This window comes from Trypanosoma cruzi, genomic scaffold (assembly GCF_000209065.1).
Source record: "Trypanosoma cruzi strain CL Brener 1047053516667 genomic scaffold, whole genome shotgun sequence".
NCBI lineage: Eukaryota > Euglenozoa > Kinetoplastea > Trypanosomatida > Trypanosomatidae > Trypanosoma > Trypanosoma cruzi.
In genome coordinates, this window is record NW_001849478.1 from 153818 (window position 1) to 174677 (window position 20860).

General features: G+C 59.2%; 1 protein-coding gene and 2 pseudogenes across 1 annotated transcript, besides 1 other annotated feature; all 3 read left to right on the forward strand.

Moving 5' to 3' along the window:
- Positions 1–20860: part of a sequence feature (areas not merged during assembly with more than two copies in the genome that could not be assigned to a particular haplotype) that runs on past the window's edge.
- Tc00.1047053506613.130 (dispersed gene family protein 1 (DGF-1), putative) lies at positions 715–11166 on the forward strand (the record flags this gene model as incomplete). The annotated part of the gene is made up of 1 exon (XM_811214.1): positions 715–11166. The coding sequence occupies one exon, from the start codon at positions 715–717 to the stop codon at positions 11164–11166; it is 10452 nt and encodes a 3483-aa protein (XP_816307.1).
- Tc00.1047053506613.141 lies at positions 14438–18199 on the forward strand (annotated as a pseudogene).
- On the forward strand, positions 18817–20358 carry Tc00.1047053506613.150 (annotated as a pseudogene).

Below are 20860 nucleotides of genomic sequence, written 5' to 3' on the forward strand. Positions count from 1 at the left end.
GTGAGCCAATTGGAATGCAAAATCGATGTGGACCTTTTTCCCCGTGTCTGAGTGCCGCCGTGCTTCTTTTTTTTTCTTTGTTGTGTATGTCGGGCGCGCATGTTGCCGCTGATTGCTGTGCAATGCCGACTCGCGTGAACGAGAAACGATGCTTTGACTGCTGGCGACCGGCGAGCTCTCCACTCCACTTACGCACCACCAACACCAACAACGACCTTTCGGACGCGCTTAATGGCTGGCGGTCGTAACGCTGCCACGTGGTCTGCCTCGGCTCTTGTGTGTCGTGCACGGCATCGGGACCGCCCTGTGATGCAGCCACTCGGTAACAGGAGCGGTGCCAGTGGTCATGTGGCTTTTTGCCGGGATTCCGCCACTCGGCACGGTGGCTGTACGGGGTTGTGTGGGCGGTGGGAAGGCGATGGTGTCACTGAATTGATTGCGTCTGCGCTGCTTTGCTTCGGCGGCTGTACTGTGATGGTTATTGTGTATGACCGGATGCCTCTGCGTGCCACTGTGTTTGGCTACTGTTGTTGCTGCCTTTTATTCTTTTTTGAGCGTGCAGTTGGAGATACTTTTGCTTGACCAGCACAACTATCGTTTCAAGGTGTTAGGGATTACTTGCAGTATTAGGATTAGCAGTATTAGTATAACGATCTGGCGGAATCGTGTCACTGGATTCGCAATCTGCAAGAAGGGATTTTGAAAGCTGGAATTATGGTCGACGGGGCGAGTGCGACACACCACGACAGCCCTGTTGATACTTGTTTGGGTTGGTGGATGCGGTCTGCGGTGGGTGCGTGCCCGCGCAGCCGGCACCGTGTGCGGCACAGGGCCATTGCGGCTGTGCGTGTGGCGCTGCTTGTGGTGTTGGCGCTGTTTGCTGCTGCTGCGTGGATGCCCGCGGTGCATGCGGTGGTGTTGCGACTGCGGGGCGGCACGGTGGACAGAGCCATCACGGTTGGCCGCGCTATGGACACGGTGCTGATGGACGGCGTGTACATCACGAACGGCGTGGCTGTGGTGTTCGACGTGGCGGCGATGCTTCCCGGCGCGCTGCGCATCGAACTGAGGAACTGCGTGTGCGACGGCGGTGCACAGATCTACGTGCGGGGCCACAGCGGCGAGCCGGCGAGTGACCGGAGCCTGGAGGTGAGCGTGAGCGGGCTGTCCGGCGGCTACTGCTCCCTTGTGTTTGTGCACAACCTGCCGGCACACACGAACGTGACGGTCCGTGACTCGACGATTGTGACGGCGGGACCGATGCGCTACTCCCAGCTGAGCGGGCTGACGGACGCGGTGGCGTCGCCGCTTGTGCTGCACGCGACGTCGCTGTTGCACACGCAGCTGCGTGTGAGCAACACTGTGCTGAGGTCTTTGCAGGCGGGCGGGTCTGCGGTGTACGTTGGCGGCGGTGTGGACCTGCTGTCGAGCGCGGTGGTGCTTGACGGCGTGTCACTGGAGGCGTCGGGCGGTCCTACCGCTTCTGCGATGCATGTGGCGTCTTTGTCGTGTCTTAGTCTGCGGAGCCACTCGGTGTTCTCCGTGACGAACGTGTCGGCTGTGAGCAGCGGCGGCGGCATTGTGCTTGGAGAGCGCCTCGCGGTGGTTGATTCGGTGCTGCGCTTCGTGCGCGTTGAGGGGTCTGTTGCGTCGTTGCTGGTGCACTGCGACGGTGGGACGATCGGAGCCGGCGGGTGGCTGGAGCTGCGCGACGTGTGGGCGGTGGGCGAGGCGTCGTCGGTGGCGTCGCTTTCGGGGGTGACGCTGAGCGGCGGTACCGTGTCGATTGCGCGCTGCGCTGCCACCGGCGCGACGCTTGTCTCCGGACTGGCGATCACGAGCGGCACCGTGACCGTGCAGTGCAACCGTGCCGGCGGCCGTGTGCTGCAGAGCAGCGGCGACTACCGCATGGCCGGTCTGCCCTCCGTGAGCGTGGTGCCGTGCGACGGCTGTGCGGCCGCGCTGACGTGCTTCGATGCGCTGACGGCGTCGTTCTCCGAATGCGTGTGCAGCTGCCGTGCCGGCGGTGTGGGCGAGGCGTGCCTGCCGTTCGACGTGCCGGTTGCGAGGTCCGGCGGCAGTGGTGGCGGTGCGCAGGGCTGCGTGAGTGGCGTGATGCTGACGGAGTCGGTGACGGTTGGCGGCGGGCGTGCGACGGCGTGCTTCGACTCGGTGGTGTTCAGTGGGCCGATCACTGTGGCGGTGGACCTGCGCTTGACGGACGCGTTCGCTGACGCGCTGAAAGTGACGCTGCGCCACTGCGTGCTTGAGGGCGGTGCGCAGCTGCGGATTGGCGGCCTCAGCGAGAGCACGGCGCGCCTGGTGCCCCACGCCCTCGTCAACATGACGAATGTGACGTCGCTGGAGGGCACGATTGTGCTGCGTGGCGCGATGCCGCTGCACTCGAGTGTGCTGCTGGCGAACTCAACGCTGCGCGCGACGGTTGGCAGGTCGCAGTACGTGCCGACGACCCCTGGCTTTGAGGGATTTCGGCACGGCCCCGCGCTTGTCCTGGACGGTGTCCGGCTTTTGTCGACGCGGTTTGTCATGACGCGGTCGACGCTGGTGTGCGGCGGGGGCTCGTGCGCTGCGATGCTCGTGGAGCGCGGCCTCGGCGTGAACCTGTCCAGCGTTTTCTTCATGGACAACTGCGCCGTCAATTCGCAGATGCACGTGATGTACGCTCTTGCGTCGGACCTGCGTGTTGGTGGCGGCTCCGTGTTCTCCATACAGAACAGCTCGTGGAGTGTGCCGAGCACCGAATATGGCAAAGCCGCGTGTGTGTTCAAGGATGTTGTTGTGGATGGCGGCAGCGTGCTGCAGATTTTGTCCAGCACTTTCCGTCTTGGCTTCACCATGCTCAAGGCAAATACACTGACTGTGACCGGCAGCAGCTGGCTGGTGCACCGCGACAACGAGTTCCACAGCGCCTACGTTGTGTACGTTGTCATGGAAAACGGCGTGACTTTCTGCGATCAGAGTGTGTGGTCGATACTTCACAATAGTTTTGCGTACGGCTTGTATTCGTTCTTCACATATATGACAACCAAGTGGTCACCACCATCCGACTCGCGCCCGATCATCTACGGCGTGTGCAACGAGGCAAGGGGCTCACCTGTGACGAATTACCAAGAAGACCTCAATATTGGAGCACCCGTGACGGTGTTGGACTGCGGCGCGTGCACCGTGGACGCCGTGTGCTTCGCTGCGAGGACGAGCAGCATCAGCGGCTGTGAGTGCGTGTGTGCTGCTGGCGGCTACGGCGACACGTGTCTGCCGGCTGCGGTTCCGGACTGTCTTGGGCCGCTCCCGCCCCCCGACGCGAGGGACACGGAGGTCCGCTGCGTGCACGGTGGCAGCATCGACTCCGTTGACTATCCTGATCCCGGTGTGCGTGGTCTGTGCCTCGTCAACGTGACCTTCACTGCCGCGATTGTGCTGGATCTGTCGTATTTTGACGCGCCACAGCAGACACTCAACATCACGCTGCTGAAGTGCGTCCTCATGGGCCTGTCGATCAAGGGGAGTGGTGCACGCGTGCACGTGAACATTGTTTCCTCGATGCTGGATTCTGGTGAGCTGGAGTTCAGGGGTGTTTTTGGCGTGAGCTCCCAGATACTGGTGGCGGGCAGTATGCTTGTGACGACGTCGGGCCACGCCATTTTATTTGTGAAGTTTGCTCTCAGTGCAAATATGACGCTGCTGCTGCTTGACAACTACATCGAGGGGAATAGGTATGCAGTCTATTTATCCGGTGGTGTTGTTGTTGATGGTGGTGGGATTATTGTGAAGGGAAATACGCTGAGCACAGCGGAGGACGATGAGGGTGTGGAATCATCTGTTTGCGTTACTTCTGTTGATGTGAAGAACGGCGGCTACTTTGACGTGGAGAACAACACGATGAGCTCGGTCAATGGCGTTATTCTTTTTGGGGATACCACCGTGAGGTCTTCGGGGCTGCTGCGAGTGGCGGACTGCACCTTTGTTGGCGGGACGGAAATTTTTGATTCCGCGCTGGTGTATTTGACTGGCTCGGTGACACTTGAGGGAGGTGCGCAGTGGCGTGTGGAGGGCAACAACGTAAGTGCAGCCTCAGTATTATCTATTCCGTATTCCTGGCAAAAACTTCAGCTGTCGGGCAGCGGCACCACCGTGGTGCTAGCAAACAACCGTCAGGTGGAAAGAAGCGCACTCTTCGCCAAGCTCTTTAAATCGAACACGATTGTTGTGTTACCCGCACGGTTTGTGGTGGGGTGCAACCTGAAGGGTAATGAGGAGTTGTTGTACTACTATTTGCTTCCGGAGGAAGTGGTGCTTTTCAGGTGTGGCACATGCAACGATGACTCGGCGTGCTACATTCCCGGGACGGAGTCGGTGGACCGCGGCTCGTGCTCGTGCAGCTGCAAGGACGGTTGGCATGGCGCGTCGTGTCTTCCCTTCGAGGTGCCCGACGCGGTTGTGCCGCCCGAAGAGGAGAGAGCCGTCGACGGCGACACGAGCTGCGTGGTGAACGAGACGCTGACGAACCTCACGCTGAAGATGTGGAAGACGCACCACTGCTACGCGGGTGTGACATTCAGCGGCAGGCGTTCTGTGCTGACGTTCTTCCTCAACAGCATGCCGCTGCATCTCCCCGTTAACATCACGCTCACCGGGTGCACATTTCGTGAGGGTGCCGCGCTGCAGTTTTTTGGGGGTGCTGAGGCGGCCGAGTCATCCGGCGTCCTAATCCGCGTGAGCCGGACGGTGTTGCGGTCCTCTGTTGTTGCTTTTTTACTCGCCCTCCCGCAGCGCTGCGACATCGCCGTCACGGAGGTTGATGCGGTGCAGACCTTCGCGATTGAATTACCGGGCACTGTGAACAACATGTGGAGCGTATTGTTGCTGGACGACTTCGTGTTGAGTGCGTCGACGCTGTTGGTCAGCAACGTCAAGGCCCATGCAACGAAGCGTGATGCGCTTGGTTTGTACTCGATCGGGGCGCTGAAGCTGGTGGGTGGCAGCTCGCTGTACGTGCGGTACTGCAGCTTTGAGGGATACACACACGTGTTCTATTTGCACAGTCTCAGTGTGAGTGACCACTCCGTTTTTGCACTGCTCAACAATACGATGTTATTCGGAGCAAGTCTGCTGTATCAGCGCCAAGGATTCAGCGTGTCGGATCACAGCGTGCTGCGCGTGGTGGGGAACAGCGGCTCCGTGCGCTACGCCATCTATAACGATGACTTGTGGACTGTTCAGCAGTCAAGCTGGTTGGATTGGCGTGACAACAAAGTGGAGGTGGGTGCGATGTTCTACGACACTGAGTCCGCATTTGTGAGCATTGACGGCAGCAGTGCTGTGACGCTGACGGGGTGCAGGATGGGCTCGACGGGGTTGTCGGTATCATTGCTGAAGCGGGTTGGGGCCGGTTACCGTTTCGTTGCTGGGTGTCTGATGGTCGCGGGACGGGTGGTGACGACGGCGGCAGAGCTAGAACTGAGCGGCATCACCAACGTGACGACGGTTGCTGCGTGCGGGCAGTGCACGAAGGAGGGCGACTGCTTTGCTCCGCTGACGACGGCGGTCATTGGCTGCATGTGCCAGTGCGCTGCTGGAGGGCACGGCGATGTGTGTGTCCCGGCGCCTGTGCCTGCTGGCCCGCCGCCGCCACCAATAACACCGCCACCAGTCCGGCCTACACCGCTGCCACCGCCGGCTGGTGAGTGCATCAGCGACATGGTGTACCCCGAGGTTGCGCAGGCTGTGGGCGGCGGGCTGTCGTGGCTGTGCTACCGCAACGTGACGTTCAGCGGGGGCGGCATGAGCCTGACGGTGCTGGTTGGGGGGATGACGGGCGACGTGGCGAATGTCACGTTCGATGGATGCACGTGGAGGGACGGCGCCGTGCTGTTGCTGTTGGGCAACACGTACGCCGCTGTGGGGTCGCTGAACATCCTCGTCGCCGGCAACACATTTAGTGACGCGCTGCTCAGCCCGGAGGGTGTGTTTCCACCGCACACAAACATCACGATCAGCGGGAACCGCTTCACGGTCACGAGGCTGGTCCCTCGGTCGGGCTTGAAACTTGACTGCTCGTCGTGTGTTGCGATGAATGGACTGGCGATCAGCAACGACTCCGCGGTGGTGCTGAGTGGCAATGTGTTTCAGAGCGTGACGGCATCGTCAAGCGCCATTTATGCTTTCGGATCTGCGCTGAGGGTGTCGTGGCACTCCGTGTTTGCGGTGGTGGGTAACACGTTTCATATGGCTGGCGGTGACAGTACGCTGATAAATCTTGAAGGGTCTAGCCAGTCCTTGTCGCTGAGTGTACTGAACAACTCTGCTGTGGTGATCCGAGGCAACGTTGTGTCGAGGCCGGTGAGTTACTTTTTATTACTAATTTTGGCATTACGTGTGGAGTCACGGTCAGCGGTTGTGTTTCAGGGCAACGACATGCAGGGAAGCTCGGTTGTGTTTTACCCAAGCTACTCTTCCCGCATCTACTACAATTCCTGGCTGCAGTTGAGCGGCAACCTCTGCCACGCGTCCCCATCGGAAGCGTTTGCCGTTTTGAGCCCCACGGTGAATCTCCGCGACTCCACGGTGTCTTTGTCTGGCAACCGATTCATGTCCAGCAGGGTCACGCCGACAGTACTGCGGATATCCACGGGGTCCCGCGATAACACAAACGGAGCGATTGTGGCTGCTTGCAACACTGGGAGCGGCGGGGAAGGGGCGACGTACGTCATCCCGTCCGTGTACAATGCCACATTCCTGACCTGCAGCGACCCATGCGCCCTCGCAGCGTCGTGCTTCCCTGCGTACACGACGACGGCCTCGAGTGATGGCTGCGCCTGCACGTGTGCTGAGGGCGGCCACGGCGATGCGTGCCTGCCCGTTGCTGTTCCCGAGCCGCCGAGCACCGACGGCGCCGACTTGTGCGTGCGGGACGTGCGTGTGGATGTGGAGGTGGACGCCGGCCTTGGGACGTCGGTGGTGTGCTACGTTGGTGTGACCTTTGCGGCGGACGTCGTGGTGGACATGGAGTCGATGTCAGGGAGCGTGCGCAACGTGACGCTGGTGAACTGCACGTTTGTGGACGGAGCGAGCCTGTACGTTGTTGGGTGGCTGTCCGACCCGCCTGCTGGCGAGCGCGCCGATGTGTTGATCAGCGGGCTTGAGTCGCGCTCCGGCGGCGGCGTGCTGGTGGCGAACCGATACCCGCCGGGCTCGCGCGTCACTGTGGTGGACTCGGTGCTGATTGCAGAGAAGCGCGTTGCGTACCGCGATGCTTACGGCCTTGGCGATGCCTCCGCGTGCCTCGTGGTGCACAGCGTGAATCTGACTGGGAGCGTGCTGACCATCGCGCGCACGCATGTGGCGGCTGTGTTCCGCGGCGCTGTTGGCGTGTTGTTTGTTGGCGGCGTGGCGCTGTCGTCGCGCGGTGCGCTGTACGTGGACGGGCTGTCGGTGCAGACGGCGCTGGGGCTGTGCGTGTCGGTGGAGGGCGGTGTTTCGGCCAGCGGCGGCTCCGTGGTGGCGTTTGTTGACAGCGACTTCCTGCTGTGCAAGCACGCGGTGTCTGTGCGTGGGGCTGTGAGCGTGTCGGGCTCCGCTGTGGCGTTTGTGCGGAACGAATTTGTGTCGACGGAGGACTACGCGGTGGCGTTCTATTCGACGGTGAGTCTGGCCGGCGGGTCGATGCTGCTGGCGAAGAGCAACGTGCACGACGGCGTCTCGAGGGAGATGCTCTACACCGCTGGCACCGTGACCGCTGCTGGGAGCACGCTGAGCTTTGTGCGCAACCGAGCGCTGCTGCCGCGGATGCTGTCGCTGAGCCTGTCGCTTGCGGCAGGGGCGCATTTGAGGGTGGCGTGCAACGACGCTGGTGGACGTGTCCTGTCGACGGCGGAGGAGTACGCAGCGGCTGGTTTTGGCGACGCTGGGAGCATCGACGTTGTTGGGTGCGACGACTGCGACAGGGACACGCACTGCTACGCTCCCGGGACGGCGTCGGTGAGCATGAGGAACGGTGTGTGCGTGTGCTTGTGCGGCAGCGGCGGGCACGGCGAGGCGTGCGTGCCTGTGGGAGCTCCCGCACTGCCGCCTGCTGTGGGCACTGCGCCGAGTGTGTTTGTCCGCGAGGGCGTGACGGTGCGGTCAGTGTTCGTCGTGCCTGCTGGCGCGAGCGAGGTGACGCTGCGCCGCGTTGTGCTGGACGGCGTGAGTCCTGTGCTTTACGTGCCGTGGATGGCGCGGGACGGCGTTCGGATCGTTGTGCAGAACGTGTCGCTGCTGAATGGTGCCGTGCTGTACGTGATGGGCGGAGGAGCGCTGCACGGTGCAAGGGCGGCGGGGAGCGACGAGAGCGGGCCGGTGGAGCTGTCGATGTGCGATGTGGAGGCGCTGAACGGTGCGCTTGTTCTGACCGGCACGCATCCCGCGGGGTCCGTGCTGACGGTGACGGATTCCCTGCTGGTTGCCGCGAGGTCGACGCCGCTTGTGTATCTTCCCGGCTTGCGGTCCTCGCCGTACGCACCGGTGCTGGTGCTGTCGGGCCTGCGGCTTGTGCGGTCCGTGCTGGTTGTGTCCGGCGTTGCTCTCGTGACCGTGATGACTGGTGGGCGGACGGTGGTGGTGGACGGCGCCGTGCTGGAGGTTGTCGGTGGCGGTGTCGCGCTGGACACGGTTGTGTTCGGTGGCGACGTTGCATTGTACGCGAGTGCGCGCGTGGTTGCGTCGGGGGGCGCTGTGCTGCGCGTGTCGGGGAGCCAGGTGTACGCCGCGCATGGGTTGGTGTTCGACAGCGGTGTGGAGGCCAACGCGTCCGCCGTCGTAGTGAACGAAAACGCCGGTGTGCTGACGGATGGCGCGCTGCTGGAGCTGCGGGGGTCGGCGTTTTTCGCGTCCGGGTCGTGGCTGTCGGTGCGCGGCAACAACATCAGCGGCAAGATTCTGTCGCTGCCGTCGTACCCGCGCAGTGCGGATCTTGTGCAGAGCACGCTGACGCTCTATGGGAACGCTGGCAGTGGGCCCGTTGTGATGGACGGCACCGTTGCGCTTGTGGGCGCCGGCCGAAGGTTCGTCGTGGGGTGCCTGACGCTCAACGGGCAGGCGCTGCGGCCGATGGACTACAGGTCCGCCGGCATCATCGGGGAATTCCGTCCCGCGGCGTGTGGCGTGTGCGACGCCGACGTGAACTGCTTTGCTGCTGCGACGAGGGCGATGTCGGGGTCGTGCGGCTGCCGCTGTGCTGAGGGCGGGTACGGGCGCGACTGCCTGCCGGTGTACCTGCCGCACGTGGACGGGTGCAACCGCACGCCCGCTATGCCGCCGCTGAGCCACACGGCGACGCTGACGGAGACGCGCAGCCTGACTTCAACATGGACGCCGAGCCAGAGCACCGAGCACTACAGTCCGACGCAGTACGGGCCGACGGAGACCCTGCAGGTGACGGAAACGGTGGCGTTGCCGCCCACGCGGACCCCGACGGCGTCGGTGAGCAGCACGCTGTGGTGGAGCGACGTGGCGTGCCCGACGCTCGCCGTGACGACGACGGCGGCTGGTGGGAGCCTGACGCAGAACGACATCCGCGGCGGTGGGAGCGCCGTCGCGATACGGCTGATGGTGGCGCTGCCGCCGCCGTTTCGGTGGGCACGCGACCCGCGGCTCGGCACGCACCTGAGCTTCGTGTCGGTGTCGACGGCGCAGCCGCGTGGGTTTGGCGGTCCGTGGGGAGCGATGCTGCGCAACGCGACGTGGGTGCGCAACGCGACGAATCCGTCCACCGTCCTGGAGCTGGCTGTGCCCGTGCACCGCGGTTACTTCATTGCTGCCGACGAGACGATAGTCATTCGCTGCGACGCTGCGGCGGTGTCCGGCGGCTGCAAGGGTGTGCTGCTTGGGTCCTTCACGATCAGTTCTGACACGCTGCCCGCCGCTGCCAGTGCCCTCTCAGCGATCACCGGCGTTGTTGCGGGTGCGGCGGCTGTTGCCGTGGTGGTGACCGGCGGGCTGGGCTCCATCCTGGAGATGCAGGCGCTCGGCGTGTTCGCGAGGATGCCATGCGCCTCGGCGCAGGAGCGTGCGAGCACCGTTGCGCTGCCGTACTTCCTGTCGGTGTTCGCTGCTCTTGACCCGCTGTGGATGGTGGTGGGCAACGCGCTGCTCGCCGCTGTGTTCGGGTGCGTGCACTGCGGTGTGACGGCCGCCTTCCAGCGGTGGCGCGGCGTGGACGCGGCGAGTGCGTGGGCGGCGATGCGCTTCCCGAGCCTGACGTACGTCGTGGCTCACGCGATGCACCTCGGCATCTTCTTTGGCTCCGTGCTTGCACTGGCGATGCCCGGCACCCGCGTGCAGCACCGCGTGATTGGTGTTGTTGGTGTGCTGTACGGTGCGGCGTTCCCTGCTGGCGTGTGCTACTTGATTGCCCGCCACACGGGCGCGAGCTTCGAGAGGTACTGGCAGTTTTCGAGGAAGCCGCTGCACGAGCGCCTGCTGTACCCCGTCGGGTATTGGCACCCCGCGGCGCAGCAGCGGATGTACGGCGGCATGCTGACGAACATGAGGGACAGCCACGTGTACTGGTGCGTATTCCAGCTGTCGGTGTTGTGTGTGGTGTGCCTGATTGCGGCTGTGCAGTCGCCCGTGGGAGGCTGCCACGTCCTGTACTTCTGCATGGCGGCTTTGCTGCTTGCGGGTGCGGGCGTGGTTGCCTTCATGAACATGATGCGCTCGGCCTTCATGACGGTGACGCGCACGGCGAGCTTTGTGCTCCTTGCTGTGCTGTGCCTGGTCAGCGCGGCCAACCACCTTGCGCCGAGCGACGGCGGTGCGGGGGCGTACGTGGCGATCGTGCTGCTGCTGACCGCCGTGCCGCTTGCGGTCACTGTGTACAGCTTCGTTGTGTGGTACGCGGAGGACCGCCACTGGCAGGAGCTGCGCGAGCCGCGGCGTGGAGGGCTGGAGACGCTGCTGCGCGATGACGAGGAGAGCGACGAGGAGACGCCGAAGCCGCACGAAATGACGTCATCGTTGTACGCCACAGGCACCACCGTTGCGTCGTCGTACCGACCACCCGCGCCGCCATCGCAGCCTATGGCCGGTGACACCCACTCAAACGCACAGAGCCCGCTGGACCGTGCATCCAGTGCAAGCCGTATGGTCGATTACGCCGCCATGTGACGTACGCCAAGTGGAATTAGTAAATATGCGGTGCTTGAGGGGCCACGGCTGTGCTGCGCACCACAGACAGTCGTCGTTAACGGCACCGATAGTGTTGTTGGTCGTTGTTTCTATCGATTTGTTTTCATTTTGATCGGGTGCTTTCAGGAGTTTTTCCCGTTCCACGCTGACCGTGTGGAAGGGGATTGAGTTGTCGCTCTTGTTACTGCTGATGTTGTGTTGTATCGGACTGTAATTTCATGGTGTTGCGTGCGAGGAACCCAACGTTCATTCTGTGCAATGGAGGAAGGATCCAGCGAACCGCCTAGTGGAAGTAATGAATTGCAGCTCTGCCTTACCGCGGATTTACATGCAGGAGGCATTGCGGCTCTCAGAAGCAAGGCGGCGACAGACTAGTAGCAGGGCTCCGGGTTTCCAGGAACGTCTTTGTGCGGGATTATGTATTGGGGCACGACGCATTGCCGTGATTCCGGCCTGTTCTGGTGTAGCGAGTGCACGGGGTGATCGATGTCTCTTTAGCGGTGGAAGTGACGGACCAGGCCATCCCAGTCACGTTCCACACTTGTCCTCGAGCGCACCGCTGCCATGGCAGGATCCCTCTCAGGTGTGCACTTGGAGCGTGGGGTCTTGATGACGCGGCATTGGGATTTGTTGCCCGTTACGGCCCGCAAGTTTTTTGTGTGCAGGAGGTGTGACGGCCACTTCCGGCAATTTGCACATTCCTTCACGGCGCTGCCTTTGATTTATTTGGCGCACCGCATTCCACAGGCAAGGGATGTTGTTGCGGATTGGCCACGCTGGTACGGGGATGCCTCCACGAGGAATTCCTTCTTTTCCCAATTCCCCTACGGCCCTGCGAAATTCATGCACCACAGCAGATACGGAGGGGTGCGGTGTTAGCATGGAGAGTACGATATTCACCGAGACTTTTTCCACGGCGGCGTGCGTTTATGCGCCTTCTCGTCGAATCGTGGAAGCACGCGAGCACACGTCGACGGTTCTGGACCACCTGGCGACTCACATTGTGGACGTACCCTTTTTTCTCGCCCGCAGCACCGAGTAGCGCACACACGGTTGCAGCTTGCCTTTGGCCACTGCGGCATAACCAGGAAATAAGCTTGTGATGCATAAGCCGAGGAGGCGTCCGACCTCGCACAGCTCAGAGGCACATGGAGCACCGGCATCGTCGCATTGGCCGAAGGTATTATTCGTGCCCGACAGCTCAAGCCAGAAGCTTGCCGCTCCACTGTATCAGGCGACTGGGAACCCAATTGCACGGACGCCACCCTCACTCGTGGGGAAGAGGCTGCACTGGACCGCCTCCGCACCGGAGTTTCCCACACAATACGGATGGCTGCTACGACCACTGCAACCCGCCATCCCACGCACATGCCGTTGGTGCGGCGCGGATGCCGCACAGCAGACACGCAAAGAACTTTGCACGGAAACGCCTCCTCCTCCCGCTGGACCCACCCCGCCACGATCCGACGCCCGGCAGACTGCCCGGTGTGCGGCAAGCACTGCAGTTGCTGCATTGGTGTCGTGACGCACATGGTTAACGCCCATGGAATTACGCGCTCTACCAGGCGCTGTGGAATTTGATTTTCCCGGTGAGTCGGAACCGCCAGAAATCCCACCGGAAGCACCGCCCAGCACCTGAGCGAGGACGAGAGCGAGGGACGGCACGCCGATCGCACCTCCGCGACGGAATGCACAGCCCAGGCCGAAGCCACTCTCATGCAGCTTCCGCACGGCGTCGTACGAAAAGCAAGCCGGAACCGTATTTTATCTTCAGTACTTCCACAAGCAAGAGTTCCCCCGACAACTAGAAGGCGCTGCTAGGAATATGAGGGTCTGACGGCATCCACCGCGCTCGAATGCGTGTACTGTGAATTCGGGGCTCAAGCGAAAAAGGGACCACCATCCCGCCTACGAGCACACGAACACTCCAGCACAGAGCCACGGTCGGCACCGAAGAAGGAAGCACTTCGTAAATGCCCTTGATGCGACAGGCAGGCGGGCAGTGCCGGGGGATTGACCACCCACACACGGCACAAACACCTGACAGAAAGAAAGTCGTGACACTAAAAATGGAGATTAAATAGCCACGCGCTGCAAGTCTTGAACCTCCGCACGAAGAACATCAAACCCACACAGAAACCCCGCCTCTGCACAGGAGGAGAATGCCACCGAGAAACAGTGCACCGTGAGCCCAAAGTGGCACGCACAAGCATGCGTTGATGGAACGTCACGCTGTCGCCGATGTCACGGCGGCAGAGAGGTCAGGCCGCCGAGAAGGCGCACGTTGCCCGGTGACGACAGCCCGATGGGATCCCCACCAGTTTAGTTTCGCCGTTTAGCGTGCGGGTTTCCGTGCCACAGCAATGCCTGACTGACCCGCTACCGCACGGCACGCCACGGGCATCGATCGGGCATTGTGAAAACCGGCCGACTGGAACTGTGCGGAGGGGCAGGTCGGCATTTACTCCGCCGCCCGGCTCTGCAGGCACCCAGAAAAAAGCATGGAGCGGACATTGGAGAAGTGGGGAAGCCGTGCCTCACGGAAATATTGGTGTGTCTCCACTTTGAAGTGGAAAGGCTCTGCCCCATCAGTATCTCCGCGCGGCGAGAAGGCACGAGGCCCCTCGCAGATGCGGCAGGTTGTATTTGCTCCTGGCAGGCTGCCCTCCTCTTCCTTTTCTCATTTATAGCGTCCATGTTTTGTTGGTTCTGTGATTTGTTGTTTTATCGATTCTTGGCGGCAACGGATCATCGAGCCACCGCGCTCTCCCCGGGGCGGGTGCGTAGCGGTGGTGTGTGCTTCACGGCCTCCGCTGCGGCTCCCACTTCGGGTGCCGGGCTCTCTTTTAAATCTCCGATCGTTGGGCGGACGTGCTTTGCGATGGTGGCTGGCGTGTGGGCCTTCGTATTTATTTGAGAAGACACGAGGAATAGTAGCAATATATATATCAACAGCGCTGAATAAATATTCATACCGATATCTAAATGCCTATCTACATACATGTGCAGCCAATAAAATGGCAATTCAATAAGTCAGGAAACCAAGCAATCTGTCAAATTTTAGGGGAACGAAGGGATACATCCATATCTATACAGATGCATCAATGAATAAGAATAAAGTATCGTTTTTATGCTCATACCCATATCGATATATCTACACATTGATCAACGCCTATTTTCATATGTATATCCCTCCATATAATTTTTCTACCGTTCTTTTTTATTCGTGGCATTTTGCTTCCGCTATATTATGTATCCTTCTCCCGTGAGTTCCTGCTCACTTTTTTAGAGCGCATAGGCATTCCGTCCCGCGGTCAAGGTCTCATATGCACTGAAGCATCCCATCGGACAAAAGTCGCAAGAGGTTTGCGAAGCCCATCCCAATTGAATGCTGATTGCCACCTTCTTGATCTCCTGAGGAGCTGCGACGTGTGAGTGCGTTGCCCCTGACACCCAGCACAATGACAACTTTCAACGAGCAGTTTGCAGGCGCATTGTGCAGTTTTCTTGAGGTGTGGCCCACACCCGTATTTTGGGAGTGAATGCACGGTGTGCCTGTAGAGGATGCTGAGGGTGGCGTCAGCGAGGCATGGGATAACATGTACTCCGGAACAAGTGTGTGGCGTTGGTCAGAGGAGGTCCTGTGCCAACGGCATCACTGATTGATGGCCAGTGATTTTGAGGCTGGTAGCTTCCTTGCTTTAAGGAATGGAACGGCGCTGGCTGAAAAGGTGCCACTCGCCATCCGTTCTGTCCTGGGTGTGGCTTAAGAGACGATGCGGGCGCATGCAGAGGGGGAAAGGGAATAGGACGTTGTGTGGAAATGCACGTGGACTTGTCAGAGCGTCACGATATCCCTCAAGAAGTGTGGAGCCCCGACTTGATGATTCGACTGCCCTGATAAAACTGCCTGGGGTGGAGGTGAGTGCGCTGACTTCCTTTTTAACAAATTTTCCTTCATCTGACAGGCTGCGCGGCTGACGTGGAGGGACATCATGCGCACCTGTTTCCGGCGGATGCGATGCCGTTTCCCACATTTGAGGGCGACTTCCCCGATGATGCACTCTGCCATCCTCACTTGTTTTATCTGACGACACGATGCAACGCGGGGTTGGTGCTGAGCGACGAAGGCCTTCCGTCTCGGTTGGAGCCAAAACGGAGAGTCCATGAAGAGGCATGCTGCTCGCGGTTGGTTGATGCGTTGCCTGGGAGGAGTCTGTTTGCCACCGTGGAGCGTCTAATTTGCCTGATTGCAGAGCCCTCTACACATTGCACAGTTCTCGTGCTCCTGGGTAATGCCGATAGGGGCGGATCGCATGATGGTGTTTTATTGCTGGAAGGCTCTGTGAGGAGGAAAAATATTATTTATTCTTTCTTCTTCCTGGACGAGACGAATCCATTCTTTGATTGAAGTACGAGTGCCTTGTCGCAGTTTTTGTTGGCCGTTGGTGGCTTTGGTGTTTGTTCCAATCAATGGCTCTCACTGGCGGCTCCAAGACATAATATCGACTGGCGTTGTCGTTGTTGGGCCCACGTTGCTTGGCCCATCAAATGTTTGTGCAACTGGACAACAAGTTCTCTGTGGACGTGGATCGTGTTTCGCGGAATATTGCCACAACAGCTGCTGAGTGGGCTGGTGGCTGTTGCGTCCTGCATGAATATGGCAATGTTCTTGCGGATTTCACTCTGTTGCGTGTAAGTGATGTTACATCTGTGCCTCGTCGGGTGGCAGAGGCCTGAGCCAAAGGAGGACAGAGTGTTGTGATGAATTAGGGCACAGACAACCCTCGTGTTGCTCATCATTATGCTCGTTTGCACTGCGGTCCTCGACGTGGGGAAAATTTCATTTTGTGCGGTATGGAGAGCACTTATCCGGTGGCATATCGCCGTGTGGTGGTGTCTGGCTCAAAGGACCCTGTGGAATACTTTGTGAGGGCGAAGGATGATGGCAGGACTGTTGTGCCCACACAGACGGAGACGAGAACAGGCTGGTTGATGTGCCCTGTACGACTGCGGTCTCAATTGCGTCATTGGATGCGTGCAGAGCAGGCGGCTCTCCGGTGTTTGTTGGCTTTACGGCCATCCCGCTGGCTTATTGTGAAGGGCATTCAAGAGCATCCGTTCTCTGAGGGTGTTCCTGTTGTGTGGTCCGCGCACTGCAGTGTCCGCTCCATTGGGCTTTTTCTTTGGTGAGAGGATGGTCTGTTGCACCTCTTGGGCCCCTGTGGAGGGGGAGGGTCATGGGGCAACATGCCCACCGCTTCGGTGTTGGTGCACCGCGTACTTGTGGCCGCGTTACGCAGGAGGCATAATTCTCCGTTGCAGGATGAAAGCAACGTGCTCTTGTCCTTTCACAGCAATGCGCGGTCTTCTTGTTATTTATTTTTAGGCTTTTCTGCAGGACAACGAGTTTGCAAATGGTTACGAGGGATGCGTGGCTGCAGGGCTTGAGTGCCGGTTTGTTTTTCTGACGGGCGGTGTTTAGCAATTACAGGTGCTTGCAGATGTCAACGCCGCTGTGAGGGCAGGTGTTTCAGCCACCCGAAGCGCGGCTGTTGGGAAGACGAGTTTCACTCTTGCGATGGAGGCAGGCACCAAAGGGGCGAATGTGCGGGCTCACCACCCTACTTTCTGTACTGTTTTGCCGCGACGACTGGATCTGATCGCCAGCCACATTGAGCCGTCGCCATGTGGCCGCAACGTTGTCTCGAAGCGGTCGAGAGGCCGCAGGGCACGGCATTTGCATTCATTTGTGGAAGTGTCACGGGGAAGAAATGCGGACCTTTCGGCATCTGGCGTCTCGCTGCCTTTTGATGCCATATTCGGTGAGTCCGTGGGTACTGTCTGGTGCTCCTGCCTTTTACTGGATGATTGGAGCTGCCGAGATGCGGAGGGTATTTGCTGCGCCTTCTTTCAGTACCTTTTTCGCACGCCGTGTTCGAGACGGTTTTCGATTGCCGCATTGCATGGGGTGCTGCAAGGCGATGCATTATGCCACGCGATTGTGTTGTGGGTGCCGTGCGGTGGAAATATTTGACGTCGTTGAGGTGCCCTTGGAGGGTGGGGGTGGCGATCCTCCGGCGCGGGTGATCACTGACGGGTTCACACGCCCCTTTGAATTTGCTGTCCCTTCTTTGTACTTTCATGAACTGGCCGCGGATATTGCAGAATATATTCAGGTTGCTGCGGTGCTCCATACATTCAAGGTGTTGTCCTCCGCGCCGTCAACCTCGGCAGCTGAACGACCGGTCTCTTTGAAGGATTCGGGGGAGGATCCGTCCAATTTGTTCCGCGGCTGGAGTCAATTCCTTCATTTCTGTCGGCTAGACACGTCCACACCGTCACATTGCGTTCTCTTCTCTCAATGGGAGGAATGGGTGACGACGGAATTCGAGAGACAGTGGCACTTTTTGTTGCATCGCCGGGGATCGGTCAGCGGCAGTTGGTGCATCAGCCCTTCCTGAGGGTCGGCGACACAAACTCAGTGGCCGAGACGATTTGGATTGAAGTTCACAGGGGCAAATTATGCGCGCTTTACTTCCGTGCTTGTGCCGATGGAATGCAATTATTTGCCCTTTCCTGTGATGCATCGTGTGTGCCATGACACTTCATTGAGGAGAGCACGAGGTGCTATTGACCATGCTATTTCGTTAGACGCCACGGCTCTTTTCGGGTGTGTGATTCGACTGTGTGGTGGGTCTGTTGAGGGGGGGACGTGGATGGGCCGCGCTCACCCGACTGCTGCGCCTCATTTTGCTGGACGCCCTGACCAAAATGCTGGTCCCCTTTTGCTTGCCTTACCGGGCCTGGCGACCTCTTGAGGAGCGGTGCGGCGGCGTGGACTGTCGGGCTGCTGAGGAGGCCGTGGCTGCGCGGGATGTCCTGCGGATTTTTTTTGCGTTTCAGGACTACTGTAGAGAGGAGGACATTTCATGCCTCCTCCACGTCCAGGAGAGTAGATGGAGGGATCGCGGTTGTGGGATCGCACTTCACGAGGGTCTGCGCTCGTTGATCGCGTCGGCGGCGCGCTCTGTGTGTCTTCGACCACCGCCGGAGCATCCCGCCGTTTTTCTTCCGGTGAACGGGAAAATCCACCGACACGTCGAGGGGTGGTGGGGGATGTTGCAGCGAGGAACGCTTTAAAGGTTCTACAGTGAGGGAGCGCTGATTGCAAGGATCCCGCAGCACTTGGGATTCTGCTTGCACTTAATTTCTCCTCTCTGTCTGTTGGTTGGTGCCGTTTGCCGGAGAGCGTATTGGCCCGTGCGCAACCGTCAACTTCTCTGCTTCTGTGTGTGGCCTCACATTTTTTGGGCCGTTGTGGACGGTGAGGGTAATTACTGTGGCGGTTGCGACGAAGCGGATGTGTTACGCCGTGAATGGTGGCGCCACCCACTTCTTTGCCACGTCCTGTTTTGGTGCTTTTTAGATTTTAATTTTATTTCTTGCACACAAACACACTCAGGCTAGGAAGGAAGCTACGACCAAGCGCCAATCGCTACTGTGAAATTCGAAGGCTTTGAAAGGACCAACAGCACACACACCGCCCACACACACAACCGTCGCCGCGTGACCGGATCGAGCGGCATGAGGAGGGGAGGAAGAGAGAGTGAGCCGCAGAGGCCCAACATGTTCCGGAATCACTTCCATTCCGTGGTGCTGCTCCCCCTCTTTTTCGTGATGTGCTGCGGCAGTGATGGAGCTGCGCCCGCTGGTGAGGCGTCATCCCCGGAATGTTGAAAGGGTAAACGTTTTGTTTGGAGAGATGAGAAAGGTGGAGAAACAGTGAGCTCGCTCCGTGTTCCCAGTCTTTTGAAAGTGGGGAGTGATGTGTTTGCCGTTGCGGAGGCGCATTGCACAAAGGAGGGTGAAGGTGATTTTACTGGGATTGCCTCGGAGCTCCTGGCGTTGACTGATGAACAAGCAAGCAAGGAGTTGGACACAACTGAATTGAAGACACAAGTACTGGAGGAATGTTCTTCCGATGAGAAATGCGCCTGCCGTATAGCGGATCAGGTTGATTGCCAAAGCCAGACGACAGTACATGTGAGCCGACCAACAACAGTCGTGAAGTGAAGTGATATTTACATGCTTGCTGGAAATTACAGTTTTGAAGGTGCCTCTGATGATCGGGCAGGTGGCTGGGGACTCATGCTGGTGAAAGGGAACGTCAGTAATAAGGAAGGAGAAAATAACAGAATTTATTGGAGTGACACTTACGCTATCCCGTGGAGTTATGATGGCAACCAAAATGAACATTTGAAAAGGCTGGTTGGCAGCGGTGGATCGGGTGTTAAGATGGAGGACGGTACGCTTGTGTTCCCGCTGGAAGGGACGAGAAAGAAGAGGAACCAGGATGATGGCAACGAAAAGGACGGAAAGACCGTTTCGCTAATCATACACTCGAAGGATAATAATAGTTGGAAGCTGTCGAAGGGGATGTCTGCCGATGGCTGCGGTGTTCCCTCCGTCGTGAAGTGGGAGAAGGACAAACTCATGATGATGACTGCGTGTGATGGCCGCCGCAGGGTGTACGAGTCCGGTGACAAGGGGGATTCGTGGACTGAGGCACTCGGGACACTCTCGCGCGTGTGGGGCAACAAAAAGCGTGAAAAGGTTGAACTCTTTGGGAGCGGGTTCATCACGGCGAAGATTGATGACAGGGACGTGATGCTCGTCACTCTGCCGGTGTATTCAAGTAAGGACGGCAATGGAAAGGGCGTACTCCATCTTTGGCTGATGGACAACACGCACATTGTTGATATTGGGCCGGTATCCGAGAAGGATGATGACGAAGTTGCCGCCAGCTCCCTGTTGTACAAAGGTGGAAATGGTGATAATAAGAAGGAGTTGATTGCACTGTACGAGAAGAAGAAGGGCGTTGAGGAAACATCATCCGGTATGGCCTCGGTGCGTCTGACTGCGCAGCTGGAGAAGGTGAAGGAGGTGCTGGCGACGTGGAAGAAAGCGGACGAACGTGTCTCCCAGCTGTGCACCTCTGAGAGTGTTGGGAGGGATACCTTACCTGGCACTGCCTGCAGTGCTGATATTAAGATCACGGATGGGCTGGTTGGCTTTTTTTCCGGCAACTTCTCTGATAAGACATGGAGGGACGAGTACCTCGGGGTGGACGCCACAGTGAAGAAAGAAGTGGCAGCTGCTTTGCGGTGACGAAAACCCTAAGGAGCTCAGCAGCACTTTGGGGACAGAGACAACTCAACACGTGGTAATTTTGCGACGGAACGGCACCCAGTGCACCGCGTGCGTCGATGGTCAGCGTGTGGGGGATGTGCCGTGTGTATTGGGGAATGGTGATTCGAAAGAGATATCGCACTTCTACATTGGAGGGGATGGAGGCAGCGCGGACGACAAGAAAAGCCGTGAATTCGTGTCTGTGACTGTGACGAACGTCCTGCATTAATGGACGGTTGTGAGTTCCGCAGAGATTACTGCGCTTAACAAGAACAAACCTTCTACTCCAAGGACAGTGGCTGATGGGAAAGAATTGGTGGTGGTTGCTTCTCCACCAGGGGTAAGTGTACCAGCTCCACGTGGAACCGTGCCTCAGTCTGCTCTTGGAGGAAATCAGCCGACGGCACAGGAATTGTTGGAAGAAGGTACGGACGGTGGTGGTGCATCCCACACAGCATTGTCCACCGTAACGACTTCCCCA